At 45.2% G+C, this 24,335-nt stretch overlaps 1 protein-coding gene across 2 annotated transcripts in view; it reads right to left on the bottom strand.

Annotated features, from left to right (window-relative positions):
- The window catches only part of NSMCE2 (NSE2 SUMO ligase component of SMC5/6 complex), a 210,996-nt gene that overhangs the window by 168,475 nt on the left and 18,186 nt on the right, over nt 1–24,335 (bottom strand). For both annotated transcript variants that reach the window (XM_060277624.2, XM_060277623.2), the window contains exon 3: nt 7,558–7,664. In XM_060277624.2, coding sequence (XP_060133607.1) covers nt 7,558–7,664 — 107 coding nt within the window. The remainder of the gene's footprint in view (nt 1–7,557; nt 7,665–24,335) is intronic.

Raw genomic sequence — 24,335 nt, 5'->3', positions numbered from 1 at the left:
AAGACCCTTTGTTTAATTTCCAAGCAAAGGGTCTGCTGGTTTCTCTTTAAGATTTCCAGACTCAAGAGAGCAGGGCAATTAAAGGGACAGAAGTCCTGTCCTCTATTGAGTCTGGCAACCCTATGTGCACCTTAATTTCCGCAACATAACTTGGCCACAAAAAGTGAGCGTTAGATTTGAGTTAACACGGGAGGTACCATTGCAGCGGGAAGGTAAACCGAGTTTCTGTGCGCTCTGGCACTTGTCACGGTCCTCTGTGCGCCAGCAGCGATTTACTCTTGGTGGCCAAATGACCTGGAAAAGCTACCTGTGGACAAATGCCAGCTCCCTCCGCGATGAGCACCGCAACCCCATAGTCGCCTTTGACTGGACTTAACCGCCCAGGGGTCCTTTACCTTTAACCGTGAAAGTACATAGCTAAACGATGGCATTTGCTTCCACCGAAAGAAGCGATGGCCACCAACTTGGAAGGCTTTAAAAGCGGGTTTGAAAAAATCACGGAGAAGGAGGCTACTAGCCAAGATGGAGGAAATGCTTCTGAAGACCAAGTGAGAAACCTCACTGTGACCGCGTGCCGTTGACAGGTGAGCATCCTCGAACGGCTAGAGCCTGACTAAAAAGAGGGCCTCTCAGCTCAGCCTACAACAGGTATCCCCAAACTCGGCCCTCCAGATGTTTTGGGACTATAACTCCCATCATCCCTAGCTAACAGGACCGGTGGTCAGGGATGATGGGAATTGTAGTTCCAAAACATCTGGAGGGCCGAGTTTGGGGATGCCTGGCCTACAACATCCTTATTTCCAGCCACGTTAACTGCATGGTTGCTTTTCACTCCTATAAGAAAAAGATAAGCCCTGCAGTTGGAGAACACAGCAGCAGCAAATGTAAAACTCACCTCCCACTTCCGGCACACAGGATCTCATAGGAATGGGCGAAATAGCCGTGATGTGGTTTTTCCAGAAAATTTCCCTACCCACATTAAGGTGGTTTGCATTGGGGAATATTCCATTTGCAAGTGCAAATTTCAGTGTCTTTATTTGTTTTCAGGAAACAAAGCTAAAACAGAAAATAACACTGAAACCAAACCTGCCTAATAATAAAAAATTCCTTCAGTAGCACCTTAAAGACCAACTAAGTTTATATTTTGGTATGAGCTTTCGTGTGCATGCACACTTCTTCAGATACACGTATCTGGTGTATCTGAAGAAGTGTGCATGCACACGAAAGCTCATACCAAATTATAAACTTAGTTGGTCTTTAAGGTGCTACTGAAGGAATTTTTTATTTTGCTTCGACTCAGACCAACACGGCTACCTACCTGTAACTGCCTAATAATGTATTTGCAGCTGACCTATATCTGTGGTTACTAATAACTTATGAAAACAGGGGGGGGGAATTGTTGAAAAATAAAGCACTGGGAAAATTCCTGCCCCACATCACTGGAGAAGAGCGCAAAAAATATCTTGTCCGCACAGTGGTATTGACGATATAAAAGTCCTCCCTCCCTCATCACAAGCAAACCATAATGGAAGGCACTTTCTCAATAGAAATGAATGGATAAGAAGAAGGATCTAAGATGATCAGAGAGGAGCCGGTCTATCCCATTTCCTTTCAGAATACACCATTTAATTTCCTCTTCCCATTTTCCAGGGGAAGAAGACACCCTTAGCAATCCAGTTAGCATTTTGTGGCAACTGAATATATTCTGTCCTCATTGTAATGTACTGTATTCCCCCCACCCCCCAATATATTTTTGTACTCATGGAATAGCTTGGTTCTTCAGACCATGACTTAGCACCTTCTGTGTACAAAGTATGTGGTCTTTCACAGAGTCACAGTCTGGAGAAATCACCAGACAGGCCAGTTTAGAAAACCAAGAGAAAACCAAGAGTGGCGTCCAAGACGATGGTTTCGATGACAGATGGGGTGATGCGGAGAAGCTTAGGAAGGGAAGTAAAGGGAAGAACCGGAACCCTACTTTCCCCACCCTCCATCTAATTGATGGACCTCTGAGACGAGGGTGGGGAACCACTTCCCCTTCAGATGTAGATGAACTACAACTCCCACCATCCCTGCCCGTGATGTGGTTGATGGGAATTGTAGTTCAGCTACATCTGGAGGGCCAAAAGTCCCTCACCCCTGTTCCAATAAGTCTTTTCTGATTTAGGAAAAGAACGACTATGAATAAGGTGGGGGGATTGGTTGGTTATTTTCTCTCCCTTTCAGGCTACTGACATGGCACAGGTGATTCACCCAGGTATATGCGGACAAGCAGGTTATTAAACATTGTTGTGGGTGATAATACCTTTTATGGGCTAATTTGCAAAGCTATGGCGACACAAAGATCATTGGGAGGGGAAGTCAAATCAGTAGGGCTATGGATTGGGATTACTGGTGAATTTCAGTTTCCCCACTAACATACTCCCCACTTGCGGCTGTGTAAAAGTTGCTATGCCAAATTACCATCCTGCTGTAGCCATTCCCACAAACAACCGATCAGGAAGTGTGTGTTTATCTATTTTTCAAGGCTTAGGGTAATGATGTTTTCACCAACGCTGTGTGAAAGTGCCACTTAGCAACTGTGTTACTCGACGTTTTATGGATTATATTCTTCCAGGACATCACAGTCTGTTCTTGTGCCCATGGAATTAAGTTTCCTCATATTGTGCAACTAATCGATCTTGAACCTGAATATTCTTCTTGGGCAACTCTTCGCCTTGATCCTGAATATTCAGAGAGACTCCCATCAGCATGCATTTCGCAAATCTTCCAGCTTCAAACTGTTATATAATAAATGCTGCAGAGAAGGAAGACATTCCACCACTAGCATTTCCCACCAGAAGTTAATCGTTGCTTGGAACTCCCTCCCTCCCTCCTCCAATCAGCAATCAGTTAGCCTCTTGCATCAGTCCAATTCATTCTACAACCCCCAAACTGCAAGGAGCTGGGGTATATTCGGGGGGGGGGAGGCAGACATTGGTTACTGTTACTGATATAGTTGAACCTCTGGTCATAGCTGCCAAGTTTTCCCTTTTCTCGCGAGGAAGCCTATTCAGCATAAGGGAAAATCCCTTTAAAAAAGGGATAACTTGGCAGCTATGCCTCTGGTTGCGAACAGGATCCGTTCCGGAGGCCCGTTCACAACCTGAAAAGGCCGCATCCTGAAGTGCCGCGTCTGTGCAGGTGTGTGACGTAATTCAGCACTTCTGCGCATGCGCAAAGCATGATTTAGTGCTTCTGCGCCTGCGCCGAACCTGGAAGTAACCCATTCCAGGACTTCTGGGTTCGGCGCATCCATATCCTGAAAAGACGCATCCTGAAGCAGACGTAACATGAGGTATGACTGTATTATTATTTTTTTGCATCTTTATTTTAGATCTTATTACGATTCGTGTGGAAATGGTTCAGTTTGGCAGTGTGACTTTTTGATGCTTTATCTATTGTTTATGACTACTTTTGCTATGTTTGAAATTACGTGATATGTTTAATATTGTACGGTAAACAATAAAAAGGTAAAGGACCCCTGGACAGTTGCTGTCAGTACAATCAAAGGCGACTATGGGGTTGCAGCGCTCATCTCGCTTTTCAGGCCAAGGGAGCCGGCGTTTGTCCACAGACAGCTTCCCTGGTCATGTGGCCAGCACGACGCTTCTGGCGCAACGGAACATCGTGATGGAAAGCAGAGCGCACGGAAATGCCGTTTACCTCCCCGTCGCAGCGGTACCTATTTATCTACTTGCACTGAGGTGCTTCCGAACTGCTATGTTGGCAGAAGCTGGGACAGAGCAACGGGAGCTCACCCCGTCATGTGATTTGGAACTGCCAACTTTCTGATCAGCAAGCCCAAGAGGCTCAGTAGTTTAGATCAGAGCACCACCCACATCCCCCGCCCCCGAGTATGGTTTTAACTATGAGAAGGTGGTTTTAACTATGAGAAGGTGCATACAAATAAAATGATGATGATGACGGAGGCAATGTATGGCTGCAGTCGAAGGTTGCCTCGGGACTCTTCAGGAGCATATTCTGTGCATATTCAAGATGACCTGGAAATTTCAGTTGGTCCAAAATGCAGCAGCCAGATTAGCGGCTGGTGTTCCGCTTGCTTTAAAACAGCTGCACTGGTTGCATGTCCGATTCCAGGCACAATTCAAAGGGTTTGCGGGAATCTTTTTACCTGACATGGGGGCTCAAACCTATGAGATTTAAGGTCTCATGTTCTACAAACCAAACTTAGCCCTCAAATATCTGAAAGATACTCGTGTGAAAATCCATACACCTTCTTAATTTTGTCTACTGCTGATATTTTTGCAAGAAATTTTCTCCAATGTAATGCATTTTTCTGTGGAATACATGCATTTTTTGTGCACTTTCCTCTAACGTTCATGCAGACTTTTTAAAAACTGGAGAACAGAACCTCGGAATTCAGAGACTTGCATGTTCCAGAAGCCGTGTTTCAGTCCATGTGCCAGGTTGCAAAGACCAAATCTTGTACGTTGGCATTAAAATGCAGACCCAACTAATTTCTCCACCATCCCTATTAATTCTGCACGAGCAAATGAATGCCATTTCCTCCAGGTGTCTGAACAGAGGAAGGGCTTTTGGTTTCCCCATAACCAATATGCAAACAGAAAGGGAGAATCGGAGCACTTTTGTTCCTCCTTCACCACCACATTTCTAGCCAGCAAAAAATTCCTTACCAGCCAAGCAGACAAGTTACAGCCTTGGGGAAGTTAGATGGGTAAAATCCAGGAGACAAATTCTTATGCAACAGAAATCTGGTGTCGGACCTAAGTTCCCTGTGTTTGTGCGTGTGTGTGCTACGGAAGCTTGCAAATTCTGAACTGTACACCCTCAGAAGAGAGTTGGCTTCTTGAGGAGTAAAACTGTAGCTTTCAAAAAGAGATTTGGCTTTCAAAGAGGATTAGACAAATTCATGGATGGGATAAGGTTATCTGTGGCTGCTAGCCATGATGTCTATCTGTTGTGGGCTCCACTGTCAGAGGTAACATGCTTCTGAAACTACAGGAGGCAGCTGGTTGGTCGCTGGACTCCATGAGTCATTACCCTGATCTAGCAAGTCTCTTCTTATGTTCTTAAGATAACTGAGATCCGTCCAATTTGTTGTTAGCTAAGCGGTTCGAATCCCTGTGACGGGGTGAGCTCCCGTTGCTTGGTCCCAGCTCCTGCCAACCTAGCAGTTCGAAAACACGTCAAAATGCAAGTAGATAAATAAGAACCACTACAGCGGGAAGGTAAACGGCGTTTCCATGTGCTGCTCTGGTTTGCCAGAAGCGGCTTTGTCATGCTGGCCACATGACCTGGAAGCTATACGCCGGCTCCCTCGGCCAATAATGCGAGATGAGCGCGCAACCCCAGAGTCGGTCACGACTGGACCTAATGGTCAGGGGTCCCCTTTACCCCTTTACCTTTAATCCTAGTTAAAGCTATGGTTTTCCCAGTAGTGATGTATGGAAGTGAGAGCTGGACCATAAAGAAGGCTGATCGCCAAAGAATTGATGCTTTTGAATTATGGTGCTGGAGGAGACTCTTGAGAGTCCCATCGAGTGCAAGAAGATCAAACCTATCCATTCTGAAGGAAATCAGCCCTGAGTGCTCACTGGAAGAACAGATCGTGAAGCTGAGGCTCCAATACTTTGCCCACCTCATGAGAAGAGAAGACTCCCTGGAAAAGACCCTGATGTTGGGAAAGATGGAGGGCACAAGAAGAAGGGGACGACAGAGGACGAGATGGTTGGACAGTGTTCTCAAAGCTACGAACATGAGTCTGACCAAACTGTGGGAGGCAGTGGAAGAGAGGAGTGCCTGGCGTGCTCTGGTCCATGGGGTCATGAAGAGCCGGACACGACTAAACAACAACAATCCTGGCATGTAAAGAGCTGCATAGAAGATCTATTTGTGCATTCTGGTCACACCTATATTGTGCACTTAGTGCAACCCGAAAGGTAAAGGTAAAGGGTACCCTGACCATTAGGTCCAGTCGCGGACGACTCTGGGATTGTGGCACTCATCTCACTTTACTGGCCAAGGGAGCTGGCGTACAGCTTCCTGGTCATGTGGCCAGCATGACTAAGCCGCTTCTGGCGAACCAGAGCAGCGCACGGAAATGCCGTTTACCTTCCCGCCAGAGCAGTACCTATTTATCTACTTGCACTTTCACATGCTTTCAAACTGCTAGGTTGGCAGAAGCTGGGATCGAGCAACGGGAGCTCACCTCGTCTCAGGGAATCGAACCACCGACCTTCTGATCAGCAAGCCCTAGGCTCTGTGTATCCCAGTGCAACCCTATGATCGAGTAAATAGGAAAGTGGATCTAAGGAAATAAGTTGTGTTTGGTATTTGCCATTGGACAGACCAATTACACACACAACAACAACAACCCCTCTCTACTACCCCGTTATGGCTTGTTTCGCTTTGGTAACGCTGTACAGTGGTGCCTCGCTAGACGAATGCCCTGCAAGACGAATTTTTCGCTTAACGAAGAGATTTTTCGAGCGGAGGTCGCCTCGCAAGACGAATTCGTTTTGTGAAAAATTCGTATAGCGAATCGCGGTTTCCCATAGGAATGCATTGAAATTCAATTAATGTGTTCCTATGTGTAAAAGTAAAAATAAAAATAAATGCATTCCTATGGGATTCGCTAGACGACTTTTTCGTTAGACAAATTGACCCGTGGAACGAATTAAATTCGTCTAGCGAGACACCACTGTATATAAAAGAGGATCTGGTCTTTCGCTTTCTTCCTAAAAGCTAAGCCAAATAATGGCATCACTGTTTATGTTCTTGGTCTTTAAAAGGGTGTTGGTTAACTTGGAAGTGGAAGAGAGAGAGAGAAATACAGTAGTTCAAACGTGCTGGAAAGGAGAAGTAGCGCAAGGTAAGTCATTTTACAGGTGAGATAAATGTCTCACAGAAGGGAGTTTCCTCTCCTGATCAAACAAAGGGTTTCCCACAGTCCGTTCTGGAAACATCACAGTAATCCTATGGCTCATTTCTTACTCAGCAGGTTGCTGAATCAATCAAAAGAGGATGTTGGTACAGTTCACCTGCTGTTTCGCTCCAACAGCAGCTTAAGTCAACAACAACTCGGCTTTCAAAGCCACGCAATTGTATGAATTACTGACAATCCTTCATTTTCATCAGACATGTTTATTGTTTTATAAGTAGCACGGGGTAAAGGGTTATTTGAGGCAGGAGAGAGAGAGAGAAAGAAAAAAAATTACTTGAACTCCAGGAACTGGCAGATATCTCACAGTGACTTGCATATCGCTCACAAGTCAGCTGAACATGTCTACTAAAATCCACCAAAAATTGCTTCACCTCAACAACCTTCAACCCCCAGCATTTCCGGGGAATGTCCCCCGTCTAAAACCCCCAGAGAGTCACTGCTGCTCAGTGAAGGAAATACTGAGCTAGATGAAGCAATAAGGCAGCTCTTCTGTACTGCCAAACTTCAGTTTTATCCAGTTTGTCAGAATACCTTTCAAATCAGTGTGCCTATGTAGGGGCCATACAACTTGTTCCACATGTAACGCTTACCTGATTCACAGTGTCTTCAACTGCTTCCATATAGTGGTTCATTTCTCTGCTCATTGCAGCGTATTCCAACATCACTCTTTCCATTTCATCAACCTCTTTCATATCGTCTGCAAAATAAACGATTTATTTTGTGTATTTTTTTAATAAAAAAAACCTAAAAAATAAAAAAATTCCTTCAGTAGCACCTTAAAGACCAACTAAGTTTTTATTTTGGTATGAGCTTTCGTGTGCATGCACACTGCACACGAAAGCTCATACCAAAATAAAAACTTAGTTGGTCTTTAAGGTGCTACTGAAGGAATTTTTTTATTTTACTAAAAAATAAAGGTATTTGTTCTTCCAGACCAAGTCAGCTCATGGCTCTAAAGGAGTCAGACAAACACCAGAGACAGGATGAGAAGAAGAAGAAGAAGAAGAAGAAGAAGAAGAAGAAGAAGAAGAAGAAGAAGAAGAAGAAGAAGAAGAAGAAGAAGAAGAAGAAGACACTTGAAAGGTGAAAGAAAAAGCTGAAAACAATAAATTGATTTAAACATTAAGGAGGCAGTTCTCCAAGTGCTGTATTGCAGTCTAAAGCTCTAACCCAGGGGTCAGCAAATTTTTTCAGCAGGGAGCCGGTCCACTGTCCCTCAGACCTTGTGGGGGGCCGGACTGCATTTTGAAGGAAAAAAATGAACAAATTCCTATGCCCCACAAATAACCCAGAGATGCATTTTAAATAAAAGCACACATTCTACTCATGTAAAAACACGCTGATTCCCAGACCGTCCACGGGCTGGATTTAGAAGGCGACTGGGCCAGATCCAGCCCCCGGGTCTTAGTTTGCCTACCCATGCTCTAACCATACATTTAAAACGAAGGATGTACAGGCCTCATGAGTGGAAGAAGAAGAAGAGCAGGAGGAGGAGGAGGAGGAGGAGGAGGAGGAGGAGGAGGAGGAGAAGAAGAAGAAGAAGAAGAAGAAGAAGAAGAAGAAGAAGAAGAAGAAGAAGAAGAGAATCATAGAGTTGGAAGAGACCACAAGGGCCATCCAGTCCAACCCCCTGCCAAGCAGGAGACACCATCAAAGCATTCCTGACAGATGGCTGTCAAGCCTCAGCTTAAAGACCTCCAAAGAAGGAGACTCCACCACACAACTTGGCAGCAAATTCCACTGTCAAACAGCTCTTACTGTCAGGAAGTTCTTCCTAATGTTTAGGTGGAATCTTCTTTCTTGTAGTTTGAATCCATTACTCCGTGTCCGCTTCTCTGGAGCAGCAGAAAACAACCTTTCTCTCTCCTCTATATGACATCCTTTTATATATTTGAACATGGCTATCATATCACCCCTTAACCTTTTCTTCTCCAGGCTAAACATACCCAGCTCCCTAAGCCGTTCCTCATAAGGCATCGTTTCCAGGCATTTGACCATTTTGGTTGCCCTCCTCTGGACACGTTCCAGCTTGTCAGTATCCTTCTTGAACTGTGGTGCCCAGAACTGGACACAGTATTCCAGGTGAGGCCTGACCAGAGCGGAATACAGTGGTACTATTACTTCCCTTGATCTAGATCAAGGGTCCCCAAACTAAGGCCCGGCAAACTAAGGCCCCGGGGCCGGATGAGGCCCAATCACCTTCAAAATCTGGCCCACGGACGGTCCGGGAATCAGCATGTTTTTACATGAGTAGACTGTGTCCTTTTATTTAAAATGCATCTCTGGGTTATTTGTGGGGCATAGGAATTCGTTCATATTTTTTTCCAAAATACAGTCCGGCCCCCCACAAGGTCTGAGGGACAGTGGACCGGCTCCCTTCTGAAAAAGTTTGCTGACCCCTGATCTAGATTCTATACTCCTAATGGTATATAGAAGAAGAGGAGGAGGAGGAAGAAGAATTTCTAAAGCTAGCAGATATTTTGCACTTCAGGGTGGTAACACCAGAGTATTATCACCGTCAAATCAACATGGATACAGATAACCATTCACCGGCGGCTCACTTGACACTCTGCTTGTCAATCACTTGCTACACTAGTTGTATGACTTTGCTGGGCGGTGGGGATATTTTTACAAAACAAATTTACCAAGTGGTTACAGTGGGATGAGGGGTTCTCCACATTTGACCCTCTCTCTTTTAAAACCCTCCTCCCCATTTCATCGTCCCAACAGCCCTGCCAGGAAGACTGGGCTGAGAGGGACTAGCCCGGTAAACTTCATTGCCAACTGGGTTTCAACTCACGTCTCCTCAGTTCTCTAACTGCCACAGCACATTTGTTTCCCACAACGGTTTTATTCTAAATAACTGCATTTATTTATATTCATGGCACAGAAGATAAATTTTGAGGAAACAATTGCTACAGCAGCCAGCAACTGATAAACTGACAGACTTTTGTCATCCCGTGTTCCGTTTGATTACTCTAAGAGATCACGCCACGTTTTCCCATGAGTGCTAAGTGGATTCCTGTCACAGTCTGAACCATTTAGGTATTCCATAAACATTTGCCATCTTTTATAAAAGGAATATGGATTCGTGTTTGACATAATGGTTTTATTCCAAAATATTTGTTGTTTTCCTGCCCACCACTAAGGAGAGCATTTTATTCATACCCTTCAAACACTTCCCCACTTCAACTTCGTCAACGTACATACCGAAGAAACATTTTGTCATACAACATGTTTTTCTTCAAACGTTAAGTTATGTTTTTACAGCTTTTGCAATCAAAAGTCACTCTGCAGTTCTTGGGCAACCTCAACTAATGCATCACTCAGAGAGACACTTCCCAGATTTTTTTATGCAAGGAAGATGGTGAGAGAGGGAGAAAGAGTGTGTGCCTGTGTGTCATTTCAGTTACCAACACCTAGTCATTAGGCAATCAGGGTATTTTGTGCAGAAGTTATATTTAGTGACTCATCACATTGCCTGAGAAATATTTAATAGAAACACAAATGGCCTCTCTTGTCGAACTACGCTTTAGACTATAATTAGTCCCCATTCTTATAAATGCCAATGTTCTAACATCAAAACCTGAACCAAAAAAAAAAACCAAACAAAAATTCCTTCTTCAGTTTGGTATGAGCTTTCGTGCATGCACACGAAAGCTCATACCAATAACAAACTTACTTGGTCTCTAAGGTGCTACTGGAAGGAATTATTTTTTATTTTGTTTCGACTACAGCAGACCAACACAGCTACCTACCTGTAATCAAAACCCGAGTCAGCTTTTTCTAACCCACAGGAAATAATGAGAGGTGTGCCCCAACAAGAAGTTGTGCCTTGCCTGCAGAAATTAGCAACCCAAAAGATTTGTGTTTTTCTACCCCACCCCCCACCCCAAGGCAGCATATTCTATCTTTTAAGAATCCTTATTATTTGTTATTATTATTATTATTATTATTATTATTATTATTATTATTATTAATACCCTGCTCATCTGGCTGGGTTTCCCCAGCCCAACTTCCAAACTTGACTTTTTGCCTTCCTCCCCCCCCCCATTGCCCCTTTCTTCATCGCAACATGAAATCTGCTGCGTCGCTTTTCGCGGAAAGGATGTGCCCAACACGGTGCAAAAGTCCAGAGTTAACTTCTCTGCCAGTTGTGCAATCTCTCCTTCCTTAGCAAAACACACAAGTTGTGTGACAGCAGCGGCAAGCCCTCTTCTGGCCACGATGGTAGATCCCTGCCAATTCCTTCCTAGCAAGTCTATGGCGCAACCCAGCCAAATGGGTTCATCGCCTATGATGATGGTGATGGAGATGGTGATGATAGGTATGTGAACAGCCCTTGCCGAATGCAGAAATACACTACTTCATGCGCTTGAGCAACCCGTGTTTAGTTTTTGCTGCAATCCCACTTGCATAATGTTGACCTTGGAAGGCCACGCTCTTCAGCTGCTATCGAACCTCTCAGAGAGAAAAAGGAATTGCAGAGAAACAGACCTGGCCTCAGCTCCCAGATTTGACTACCGCAATGCGTTATAGGTGGGGTTGCATTATGGAAAAGGCAGTGGGCCCGTAGGTCCAGGAGGCTGGTTCACGCCAGACAATTCGAGGATATTACGGGGAAGGGTTGCAGCTCGGTGGTGGAGCAACAGTTCTGCGTGCAGAAGGCCTAGGGATCAAGCCTCGGCACTTCCACATTCACACAAAGTACAGGCAACAACCGACTTAGATGCGTTTGAATGATGCACGATTGCAGAGGCATGCACAACGCTGAACCATAACCTCCACTCAAAACAAGGACTGCCTGCATTAAACCATGGTTGAGTTTCACAAATGTATGGTTTGTTTGAATGTCTGAATCCGGCCAACCAGACTACCTTTTCGACCCTCATTCTTATAATACTGGAATTTGCAGTTACCCCGAAACTGGCTAGCAGCAGTGTCAAGACAGGTAAAAGATAGCACCTTCTCCACAGCAGCCCTTGTGAGACTCGCCTGTAAGGGGAAGAGAGGATAGAGAACCTCCCCCTCTCATCAGAAGTAGCTCCTCCCCAAGCAGCGAGGGAAGAGCAGGCTCTGAAGAGGCTAGTCAGGAAACAGAGAGAGAATGCCAGGTCTCTAGCAGCATAGGAGAGCCCCGGCTCCACAGGCGGAAGAGAGAGAAGGGGAAAGGGGGGGAAAGGGATAGCACGGAGCGTAGACCTTTCCCCCCGGTTCCGGAATTACGGAGGAGAAGAAAGGGGAGGAGATTCACTGTCCCGCGACTCTTATGTTGGGGGAAGTCGCGCAGGGGGGCAGAGCCGGATTCTGCATCGGAATAAGAAGACATGTTTCCAACACCCCGTTACACTGTAAATAGAGTGCACCAATAAAGACTGTTAAAAGACAAGCATGTGGAGAGTCGTTACTCTAGAGTAGTCGCAACAACCTCTGACATCGCCTAAAGATGTAAAATTTCTGGAAATTTTGAAGCTCGGTAAAAAACCCAGGTTCTTTCCAGAAAAAAATTGGAAATTTTAGGAAAAATTGAAAAAATATATATGCTACATTAGCACTTCTTTTTTATTTTCCCGATTGAAAGTCATTCTGTTACTTTAGAAACATAAAATATAACTATGGACAATTTTAATGGGCATAAAATTATCACAACTAGCATATTAAAAAATATAGTGTATCCAAACAATTATTACAAACAGAATTTACTTTTAAAATAAGATTTACTTGTATTTGTAACAAATGGAGCAACTGTTTACTAGTTTACGTGGAACTCCACAAAACAATTTTTAAAAATCCAGAAGTAACAATTATTCATATTTCCTTTCCACAGTATTTAAAAGTAAACATTCTCATAAAAAGAACTGAAGAAGGAAGTGGGACTACGTTTCAGTGAATGGGCATGAAATTTAATCAGAATCATTTTCTGAGCTGTAATGATAATGATTTATAAAATATTTGAACCCCTTATCTTAAAATATTTTATTCATCATATTAAAATAAAACATTCCATAATCATTCCATATTTTTTATTTTTCCTATTTTTTATTTTTCCTATTTTTCCAATTTTTCAGGGGGAAAAAAACAAAAAAAGGCTTCAGGAAAAAAATGGGGTTTTTTTTCTGAATTTTCCCGGGGGCTTTCCCGAGCCTTCACATCTCTAGTCTCGCCTAACCCCACAATGCCACTATCCAATGCACTTTTAGCATTTAGCTAATTTCTCCTTTAGGAAGCAGCTCTCCTCCCTTGTCAGGTGAATGCACCTCCTACAAGACAGACACACATTGCACTTCATGAATCACAAGGAAGATTTGTGGAGCAAGCAACCAGCACCCTCCTCCCCATGGCCCAAATGAATCACAGCTGCAGCGTACACAAAACATCACCCGCCCTAATATCTCTGAAATCATACCAAAAGAGAAATAGATGAAGCAGTCGCCACTCAACAGTGACCTGCAATTCTCACGAGAGAGAGAGAGAAAAGTCTTGCCTGAAACCCCTTGAGCATATCAAACAACGGCTTAATTGCTGCAGATCCTCAAGAGCAAACAAACAGGCAGAACCCAACAGAGACAAGAAGGATATTAAATAATTGCCTCTTACACTGCATTCTTCTGGTGCCAACATTCCAGCCACAAGAAGCTCCTTTGCTAATTTCAAAATGATGCTTCACCAGAAGCCTTTCTGGTTTTCTAATTTCTAGGTGTCTGTGTGTGTGGCCTATCAAAAGATTAATCTGCACTTGCACTTACTGTACAGAACTTAATGTACTAGCATTAGTACTAGTATTAGCACATAATGTACTAGTATTACGAGCGGTAGACTCGTAATCTGGTGAACCGGGTTCGCTCCTCCGTTCCTCCACATGCAGCTGCTGGGTGACCTTGGGCTAGTCACACTTCTCTGAAGTCTCTCAGCCTCACTCACCTCACAGAGTGTTTGTTGTGGGGGAAGAAGGGAAAGGAGATTCTTAGCCGCTTTGAGACTCCTTTGGGTAGTGATAAAAGCGGGATATCAAATCCAAACTCTTCTAGCAGTACTTTTAGAAAGAACGGACTTTACAAAATATGGATCCTAAATTCACCGGGGTTCTCATGCACAGAATACAAGAGGAGGTGGGAGGAAGGGAAATGATCCATGTGGCTTGTTTTGCTTTTGAAACACTGTCTATTATTACTTGTAATAGGCACTGGCAGTTTTGCATAAACAAAGCTGCATGGATGTAGCTATTCCATTGCAGCAGTGTGCAATGGAACATGGAATTTGGTTTGGCAGTTAAGCAGACTGAGAACCTATGCTCTTTTTAAAAATAAAATAAAAAAATCAACGCACAAATTTGTGCAATATACTATGGTACGTTTTTCCTGGTTGTGTGTGGGCAATACACAAGAACTTTCTACACTCATAGAAAAAGGAACACGCTAAATGGTTAAAGGCGGCATAGAGTTGGCCAAGTTTTGCCAACTTCACTACAAATTTAAAAAGAGGATTATCCTGAAGCTGAGGCTCCAATACTTTGGCCACCTCATGAGAAGAGAAGACTCCCTGGAAAAGACCCTGATGTTGGGAAAGATTGAGGGCACAAGGAGAAGGGGATGGCAGAGGACGAGATGGTTGGACAGTGTTCTCGAAGCTACGAACATGAGCTTGACCAAACTCCGGGAGGCAGTGGAAGACAGGAGAGCCTGGCGTGCTCTGGTCCATGGGGTCACGAAGAGTCGGACACGACTAAACAACAACAAAAAAAAATCCGGCCATGGGCTGGATCGTTCCCACGGACATCATCTGTGGGCCAGACGGGCACAGCGTGATGCCGGAAATGGCATCTGCGCATGTCCTCAGTGCCGGAAATCGCTTCTGTGGCTGCTCAGATGCCGGAAATCGTGCATGCGCAGAAGCAATTTTCAGCGTCTGGGCATGCACAGGTGCAATTTCCAGCACCGCTCGGCGAGTCCCCGCGCCGCACTGCGCCAGTTTAGCACTGCGGCGGGGGACTTGCCGAGCAGGCGGCTCGGTTCACGGGTGGCCCATTGGCCACATAAACGGCCTTCACGGGCCACATCCGGCCCATGGGCCAGAGGTTGCCAACCTCTGATTTAAAGCATCTGCTAAACCTGGCTCTTATGCACACTGATTTGTGTCATAAACTCATGCAGATTACATTGGTAAATCTGTAGCAGGAACTGGAGTAGGAAGGATCATATATTTGGGGCAGAATTAAAGCAGATTTATGGGCACTGCTACACATTATGGGGAAAATTTATAGCTGTGGTTTCCTACTTCCATTTTAGCTGCCAAAAAAAAAAATCCTGGGAATTTTGGATCACTGAGGGTGCTCAGTCCCCTATAAATGATTTCTAGAGAGCCGCTGCCAGTCAGAGTACGTGATGCTAGAAACAAATGGCCTGATATAGTACAAAGCACCTTATTGTTTCACCAAGTTCCTATCCCAAAACTAAAGTTTATAGGTTTTTCTGGGGGGAGGGGCTGGCTGGCATAAACAAACATCTGAGTATTGCAGCAGCAATACCAAGCCAGATGGGTGTGGTATAAATAATAAAATTTTATCATTATTATTATCATCATCATCATTATTTCAAACTCCCCCATATTTGTAGATTCATAGGCGGGTTTTTCCAATGTTACCCAGATGTTTGCACATATCTGGAAGGCACTCTTGATTGCAGCTACCGATTTTAGCTGGCTACTAAATCACACCGAGAACAGCTGCCAGGACACGATTACAAACTGATAGCAAGTTCTACCTACGGTAAACGGACGTATGCTTACAATGGACCACGGCGTTTAATCCACTACTGTCCATTCTGACTGGCAGTAGCTCCCTGAGACAGGGGTCCTCCCCAGGCCCTCTTGCAGACCTATTTTAACTAGGACTAGTTAAAAGAGGACTAGCAGCTGACCCCCTCAGCCAGAAACCATCAACTGAACTTACAAGTCAATGGAGACACGCCAGGCCTTAAGACAACTTTTCCGTCCAAGCCGATTCCTCCAGAAGACTCTCTAGCCCAGCAGTAGGCAACCTGCGGCCCACGGGGGTCATTTAACTGGCCCACGAGTCACCCCCAAACCGAGCCGCCCGCTCGGCGAGTCCCTGCACACTGCGCTAAACCGGCGCGGTGCAGGGATTCGCTTCCACGGTGCTGGAAATCGTGTCTACGCATGCTCAGACGCCAAAAAATGTGTCTGCGCAGACGCCGGAAATTGTGTCTGTGCAGATGCAGACACTGGAAATTGCGGCCGATCACGCACACACGCAATCTGGCCCATGGAGGGATCTCCACTGGAGTAAACTGGTCCAGGTGAGGTAAACCTTGCCTACCCCTGCAATGGCTGAATATTGCAAATGTTGAGGTTTCCCCACCCCCAAACCGAGCCGCCGGCTCAGCAAGTCCCTGCACTCTGCACTAAACCGGCGCATCGCGGCGCGGGGACTCACTTCCGTGGCGCCGGAAATCATGCCTGTGCATGCACAGACACCAGAAATCGAGGCTGCACAGACACTGGAAATCGTGGGTGCACACACACTCATGCGCGTGCGCAATCTGGCCCACAGAGGGATCTCCACTGGTGTGAACCGGCCCAGGTGAGGTAAACCTTGCCGACTCCTGCTCTGGCCTCACCTGCTTGAGTCTGACTCTGGTCTATCTGACCCTCACTTACTTTGCACCAGGGTCAAAGTCCCCCACTTAAACCTGTTGCAAAGCCAGGCTTTCCTCCCTAACAGTTTGGTTTAAGGAGAGCTTAACCAATTAGTGAGAACATTATCCAAATCTGCCTGCTGTATCAGATCCCTGGCTGAGGCCCGGTTTTGCTTGCTCCCTTCGGACACCTGAAGCGAGTTCCCATCCTCCGCAAACATCATTTTCCTGAAGGCTTATTGCCCACTCATCTCGCTGGGCTGCGTAATAACCGATTTAAAACCTGCTTTACTCTCCTGCAACACAATTAAATAAGACTTATAGAGGTTAATTATAAACCATTTCATAATAACAGCACCCTTTGGTCGTTAGGAGATGTTTAGTATTGCTTTCATCTGAGTTTTACACAGCCCGGTAAAGACCTCTGCATAAGTTCGCTTTACCCCCCCCCCCAATCAGAAGATTTATTGTGTTTTCTGCTTTATTCCATTTTCTAAATAGGGGCCTAAGCTCACAAACCCATGGGGCACAGATGCACAATTAAAACATATGCCCTTCATATTTTATTTTTAAAGCCCCTAGCGTTTCTTGGCCACTCTTCTGTGCGAGCAGGAGAGAAGAGGGAACAATGTGAATAAGCTTTTTCCAAGCCAACATCCATTCTCATCTCTTTCTAAAGACCAGTCCCTGTTCCTTCAACCAGCAGTGCTACTGCAAGAAAAAACAGGGGGTATAGCCATGGGACACAATAACCCAGCAGGGCTTGCTTTCTCGGCACGGAGTAGCTTCTGCTATCCAAGACACAACCTTGATGGCAGAAAGTGAGGAGGAATTGAAGAACCTTTTAATGAGGGTGAAAGAGGAGAGCGCAAAATATGGTCTGAAGCTCAACATCAAAAAAAAACTAAGATCATGGCCACTGGTCCCATGACCTCCTGGCAAATAGAAGGGGAAGAAATGGAGGCAGTGAGAGATTTTACTTTCTTGGGTTCCATGATCACTGCAGATGGTGACAGCAGTCACGAAATTAAAAGGCGCCTGCTTCTTGGGAGAAAAGCAATGACAAACCTAGACAGCATCTTAAAAAGCAGAGACATCACCTTGCCGACAAAGGTCCGTATAGTTAAAGCTATGGTTTTCCCAGTAGGGATGTATGGAAGTGAGAGCTGGACCATCAAGAAGGCTGATCGCCGAAGAATTGATGCTTTTGAATTATGGTGCTGGAGGAGACTCTTGAGAGTCCCATGGATTGCAAGAAGTTCAAACCTATCCATTCTGAAGGAAATCAGCCCTGAGTGCTCACTGGAAGGACAGATCCTGAAGCTGAGGCTCCAATACTTTGGCCACTTCCCTGGAGAAGACTCCCTGGAAAAGACCCTGATGTTGGGAAAGATGGAGGGCACAAGGAGAAGGGGACGACAGAGGACGAGATGGTTGGACAGTGTTCTCGAAACTACTAACTTGAGTTTGACCAAACTGCGGGAGGCAGTGGAAGACAGGAACGCCTGGCGTGCTCTGGTCCATGGAGTCACGAAGAGTCAGACACGACTAAACGACTAAACAACAACAATCCAAGACCAGGGCCACCCAGATATTGTTGTTGTTGTTTAGTCGTTTAGTCGTGTCCGACTCTTCGTGACCCCATGGACCATAGCACGCCAGGCGTTCCTGTCTTGCACCGCCTCCCGCAGTTTGGTCAGACTCATGTTGGTAGCTTCAAGAACACTGTCCAACCATCTCGTCCTCTGTCGTCCCCTTCTCCTTGTGCCCAGATATTGCTGAACTACAAATCCCATCATCTCCAACCAGTGGCAGTGCTGGCTGTGGCCAATGGGAGTTGTAGTCCAACAACATCTGGAGGTCAGCCTGTTGGCCATCCCAACAAGATTCCACTTGGTTGTATAATGGTCTGACAATCACCTGGCTTCTCAGTCTGAGGAACCAGTCATGGACTGGTTGGATGCAGATGAATGGTGGGACAAACCAGCTGTGGAACCACCAAGGGAAGAAGGTTCAGAGCCCCGGAGGTAGTGGTGGGACAATGAACACAGGGAGAAGACTTGGAAGAGGCGGTGTCGGAAGCTAAAGGGGGTAACAGGGCTCCATGAGTTGGCAGAGTCTGTGACAAAAAGAAGAATCAGAGGCAGAAGAATGAAGGAGGAGAAAGGGACGAGGAAGGCCAAGAGGCAGATATGAGTCCGGCTGCTGAAGTATCTTCCCCTCCTGCCACGACAAGCTCCTCTCACCACTTGTCTCCCAGAACCAGAAGAGGCATGAAAAGTGCAAAGGAGAAGTTAGCTTCAAACAGGCACAGTCTCCTATTGCATGAAAAAAGCCCTGGAAAGGAGAAGGCTGTGGGGAGGCGGGGACTTTTAGTCTCAGCAACCTTTTTCATTTTGTAGGACCTACAGGGCATGAGCCGCTATGCTCATTAGTCCTGAAACCCAGCCAAGACTGTGAAGATTGTCTTTTTTTTTCTAATAGAGTTAGCTCCAGCTCGGAACTGTGTGATTTACTTCTCTCAGACTCCCCATTGATTGCCTTGATGTTCCACCAGCTTCCCAAGAAGCTGCCCTTATACCAGGTCAACCCCTGGCTGTACTCCCAGCCCAGAACTATCTACTGTGACTGGCAGTCTTCAGTGTCTCAGACACACAATCTTTCCAGTCATCTGCTACCTGGACTTTTCATTAACTAGAGATGCCAAAGATTGACCCTGAGATCTTCTGCATGCATGCTATGTGTTTTACCGCTAAGCTATGATCTAGGGATGGGCAATATCAGGTTTTCAACATCGTGATCTGTCACCAACTAAACATTGTGATTATACCGATTTATCAAGCGAGGCATCGGCCGGCTTCGCAGTTTTCCCCACGTTGTGATTTTTGCATAGCACACAGACACACGCACCAGGATCCGCGATATATTGCCAGGTCTGAAATTATGAAACCAGTATCACAACACTGGCTTCAAATCGGTTTGGGCCTCAACCAGGGCCAGGGCCTTTTCAGTATTGGCCCCAACTTGGAGGAACACTCTTTCACAGGAGACCAGGGCCCTGCGGGATTTGTCATCTTTCCGCAGGGCCTGCAAGACAGAGCTGTTCCGCCTGGCCTTTGGGTTGGATTCAGTCTGACCCCTGTGTTTTCCTCCCTCGTGGTTTGGATTTATGGACTACTTAAAATGAGGCTGCATTTTAAATTTTAATATTGTATTTTAATCTGTATTTTAATTAATTGTTTTCTTTTATGTCTTATTGTAATTTTATTGGTGTTAGCCGCCCTGAGCCTGGTTTTGACTGGGGAGGGTGGGGAATAAATAAAAATTTATTATTATTATTATTATTTATATATCGATATATCGCCCAGCCCTACAATGCTCCTTTTCCAGACTGATTACAGTCTGGTCAACCGCAGCTAGGGTCCTAACCATACACTCAAGACATCCAGTCCACGCATGGATGAGATCGAGAAAAAGAAGTTATCTATGCTGGTGTCTTCCTAGCAAAGGCCAGCCAACACCCTCCAGGCCAAGGAGGCTGGGGAAATCTCCCTGTCAGGCATCTATCTCCTCCATTATGCATTATTGCTCCCAAGTAGCCTTGAAACTAATAAGACTGGATGAAGTAGAATCATAGAGTTGGAAGAGACCACAAGGGCCATCCAGTCCAACCCCCTGCCAAGCAGGAAACACCATCAAAGCATTCTTGACATATGCCTGTCAAGCCTCTGCTTGAAGACCTCCAAAGGAGACGACTCCACCACACTCCTTGGTAGCAAATTCCACTGCCGAACACCTCTTACTGTCAGGAAGTTCTTCCTAATGTTTAGGTGGAATCTTCTTTCTTGTAGTTTGAATCCATTGCTCCGTGTCCGCTTATCTGGAGCAGCAGAAAACAACCTTTCTTCCTCCTCTATATGACATCCTTTTATATATTTGAACCTGGCTATCATATCACCCCTAAGTATTACTCCCACAATCTGTCACAGAAAGCCTGAATCAGATTTAACAAGGTCAAGTTTTTACCCGTGAGATGCCTTGAAAAACTAATGACTTTGGTGAAGTAGGTCCTTTATATTATCTCATGGCACACCCGCACCTCATTGCAGAAGGGAATGGAGTTATAATTAAAACAAGGGCAGTTGTGGTTGTTTTTTTTTTTTTTAGCAACAGGGGAATGTACTCCTGAATGCAAAGCTAAGCACTTCGGCACATTACTGACTTTATCCGTTTCCTTATTCATCTCCTTTAATCCGGCATAAACCCGCACGCAGCACAATGGTATCTGGCACAGCATCGCTGAACGGGAAAGTCGTGGAAATGTCTCTGCCGCCTCCCCCATCCCCCAGGATAAAAGGCAGGGCCAGGGAAGTAAATTATGGGTTGGCAGGAGGACAGCTGATATAGTACTCGTTCTCAGAAAGTTTGCATGCACTTTCATTTTGCACTTAATAAATAATAATAATAATAACTTATTATTTATACCCCGCCCATCTGGCTGAGTTTCCCCAGCCACTCCGGGCGGCTTCCAACAAAACATTAAAATCCAATAATCTATAAAACATTAAAAGCTTCCCTAAACAGGGCTGCCTTCAGATGTCTTCTAAAAGTCTGGTACAGTGGTGCCTCGCTAGACGAATTTAATTCGTTCCACGGGTCTTTTCTTATAACGAAAAATTCATCTAGCGAATCCCATAGGAATGCATTGAATTTTTTTTTTAAAAAAAATTGTCCATAGGAACGCATTAATTGAATTTCAATGCATTCCTATGGGAAACCGCGATTCGCTAGACGAATTTTTCGTAAAACGAATTCGTCTAGCGAGGCAACCTACGCTAGAAAAAACCTTTCGTTAAGCAGAAATTTCGTTAAGCAGGGCATTCGTTAAGCGAGGCACCACTGTAGTTGTTTTTCTCTTTGACATCTGATGGGAGGGCGTTCCACAGGACGGGTGCCACTACCGAAAAGGCCCACTGCCTGGTTCCCTGCAACTTGGCTTCTCGTAGTGAGGGAACTGCTATGGCATTGGTGTAATAAAGGGACAGCCAAGGGAATGCCTGGCCAATGTTGCTAGACTCCGATTACCATCAGCCCCAACCTGCATGGCTAATAGTCAGGGATGATGGGAGTTGTAGTCCAGCAAACACCAGTGGAGGGGGGGAAGACTACATTGGCTACCCCCCACCAACTAAATACATTCATTTCGTAAGTTCAGGCTGCAGGCCAGTACCGCAACAGCTCGCTTCATCCTGTGGGAGCATTTGTTGACATGCCTGCATGAACGGATAGGCAAAAGTTACAGACCTACCAGCAAATACACCTAGTGAGCTGCTGAAATGCCACCCTCAAATGCACTGTGGGAATATGTACTACTGCCCAAGGTGAAACACAAGCCTTAAAAGATAGAAATGGGGGGGGGGGACGACACACGTTATTGCGCAGTAAACAGGCAGGTGCAGAAATGTGTCCCAAGAGAAGCATCACAAGAAATAACTTTTAATACACTTTTTTTGTGCTGCATGCAGTTATTGTTTACTGTTCTCCCATGCTTTGCATATACAGTATGTTTACATACTCAAAATTTAGTTTTGATTTTTTTTTTACCAGTGGGGAGCAAAATAGATGGGTACCATTCTAAATGTTTAAAATCTTTGCATTTACGGGTCTCTCGGAACTTCCATTTCCAACCATTCATCCCATTTCATGTGAGAATCTGAAAGAATCTGAAAGTCACTCCGTTTAATTGACCAGCTGGCCTTTTCTTAGTACAGGGCAGGAAAAGCAGGGGAACGCTTCAAGAATATGATTAATTTATCTTCTACAGCAGCAACAGGTAAACTAATTATGACTGTTTTGGACACAGGAAGATGGAAAGTGCGCCACCGTGTGGCAGAAAAGAGGGAAGACAACCCAAAAGCTACCTCTTACTGTACACAGAAGCCAAGCTGGGACAGAGGAAATACTGTACGCTCCTTCGCCAGAACCTGGCCTGTCCCTTTCTGTCAGCTACAAAGAGGGAAGAGAGCGAAGCTAAACCAAAAAGAAGAAACATACCTCCTGTCATTTCATGCGCATAAATCTACCCCTTCCTGGCAACTCTATAAACGAAAACCTTTTCCATTGCTTTATTTTTCTGCAGAAAATTTTGCATTTGTAAGTTCATTCCTAGTAGCAATCGAGGATTTCAGGCAGGGGTTTTTCACAGCCCCTGCCTAGGAATTATGAGAATTATTACTGGAACTTTCTGCATGCAAGACAGATATACTGCTACTGCTAAGGTAAAAGTAAAGGTTAAGTCCAGTCTAAGGCGACTAGGGGATTGTGGCGCTCATCTTACTTTTCAGGCCAAGGGTGCCGGCGTTTGTCCACAGACAGCTTTCCGGGTCATGTGGCCAGCAGGACTAAACCACTTCTGGCGCAATAGGACGGAAGCCAGAGCGCATGGAAGTACCGTTTACCTTCCTGCCACAGCAGTACCTATTTATCTACTTGCACTGGTATGCTTTCGAACTGCTAGGTTGGCAGGAGCTGGGAAAGAGCAACGGGAGCTCACTCTGTTGCGGGGATTCATCGGCAATCCCAAGAGGCTCAGTGGTTTAGACCACAGCGCCACCCATGTCCCTTGTGCCACTGAGCTACGGCTACGGCTGTTTCCCATAACAACACAAAATGGGGAGCCTTGTTTAAATGCATGAGGCAGGTTGTCTGAACTCCTCTAACCAGCTTCTGTACGGATTTCACATGAATGCTATTTGCCTTAATATACCGTGAGCATTCTTAGAAGGACTCATTGCTCTGCTGTGGGAATCTTTTGAGGTTGCAGAATCGTTCCTCAGCCCCTCAGTAAAAGAAAAAATACCTGCACCACCAATGCTCATATGCTGCACACCTGAGATGTCCTTCGTGCCAGGTGATGTCAACTATATTATCAGACCAACTGCTCCCGGGGACAGCAAGAATCAGAATTATTGCTCTTGTTTTTTAAGAGGCATTTTATAACCAATAAATATTATTATTCGTAATATGGTGTGAATGAAAATTTAGAAGCTGGTTCTCTCTGTGCTAACACAATAGTGTTTACACTAACAGGGGGACTTCAAGCATACAATGTAGGAAGTTCTATCTGGTGCTACAATCTGGCAGGAAGAAACCTAGAATTGAATTGAATGCACATACAGGAACCGGCAGAATTCTAGCAAGCGTTAATGAAACCACAGGTAAAGGGAGGGTTCTGATTTTTCAGATGGGAAACAAGAGGCATGGAGAATATTAAGCGACTTCCCTTGAGGGTACGAAAATGAGTCACTGGCAGAACCAGAATGAGGACAAAGTCAAAAGGGACCTCAACCTGATCTGCGAGACGAGCAACAATTCAACTGTCACATTTATTCATGCCAGGATAGGTGGGGAAAAAGAATGCTTCTAAACAAGAGTTAAGACAGAGACAATGTCTGTTATAACTTAGCCACGCAGGGCTGTAACAGTCATATCTTGGAAGTTGAATGGAATCCGTTCCGGAAGTCCGTTCGACTTCCAAAACGTTCAGAAACCAAAAGGGGGGCTTCCGACTGTTCAGGTTCCAAAGAACATTTGCAAAATAGAACAGTCACTTCCAGATTTGCGGCGTTCGGAAACCAAAACATCTGAGTACCAAGGCGTTCAGGATCCAAGGTACGACTGTATTCACAGATTTCAGGAGTTGGGTTTTTTTAAAT

Source organism: Zootoca vivipara, chromosome 8 (genome assembly GCF_965207765.1).
Source record: "Zootoca vivipara chromosome 8, rZooViv2.hap1.1, whole genome shotgun sequence".
In the NCBI taxonomy this organism is placed as follows: Eukaryota; Metazoa; Chordata; class Lepidosauria; order Squamata; family Lacertidae; genus Zootoca; species Zootoca vivipara.
Note: the sequence above shows the minus strand (reverse complement) of the source record. Positions and strands in the feature narration are given on the sequence as shown.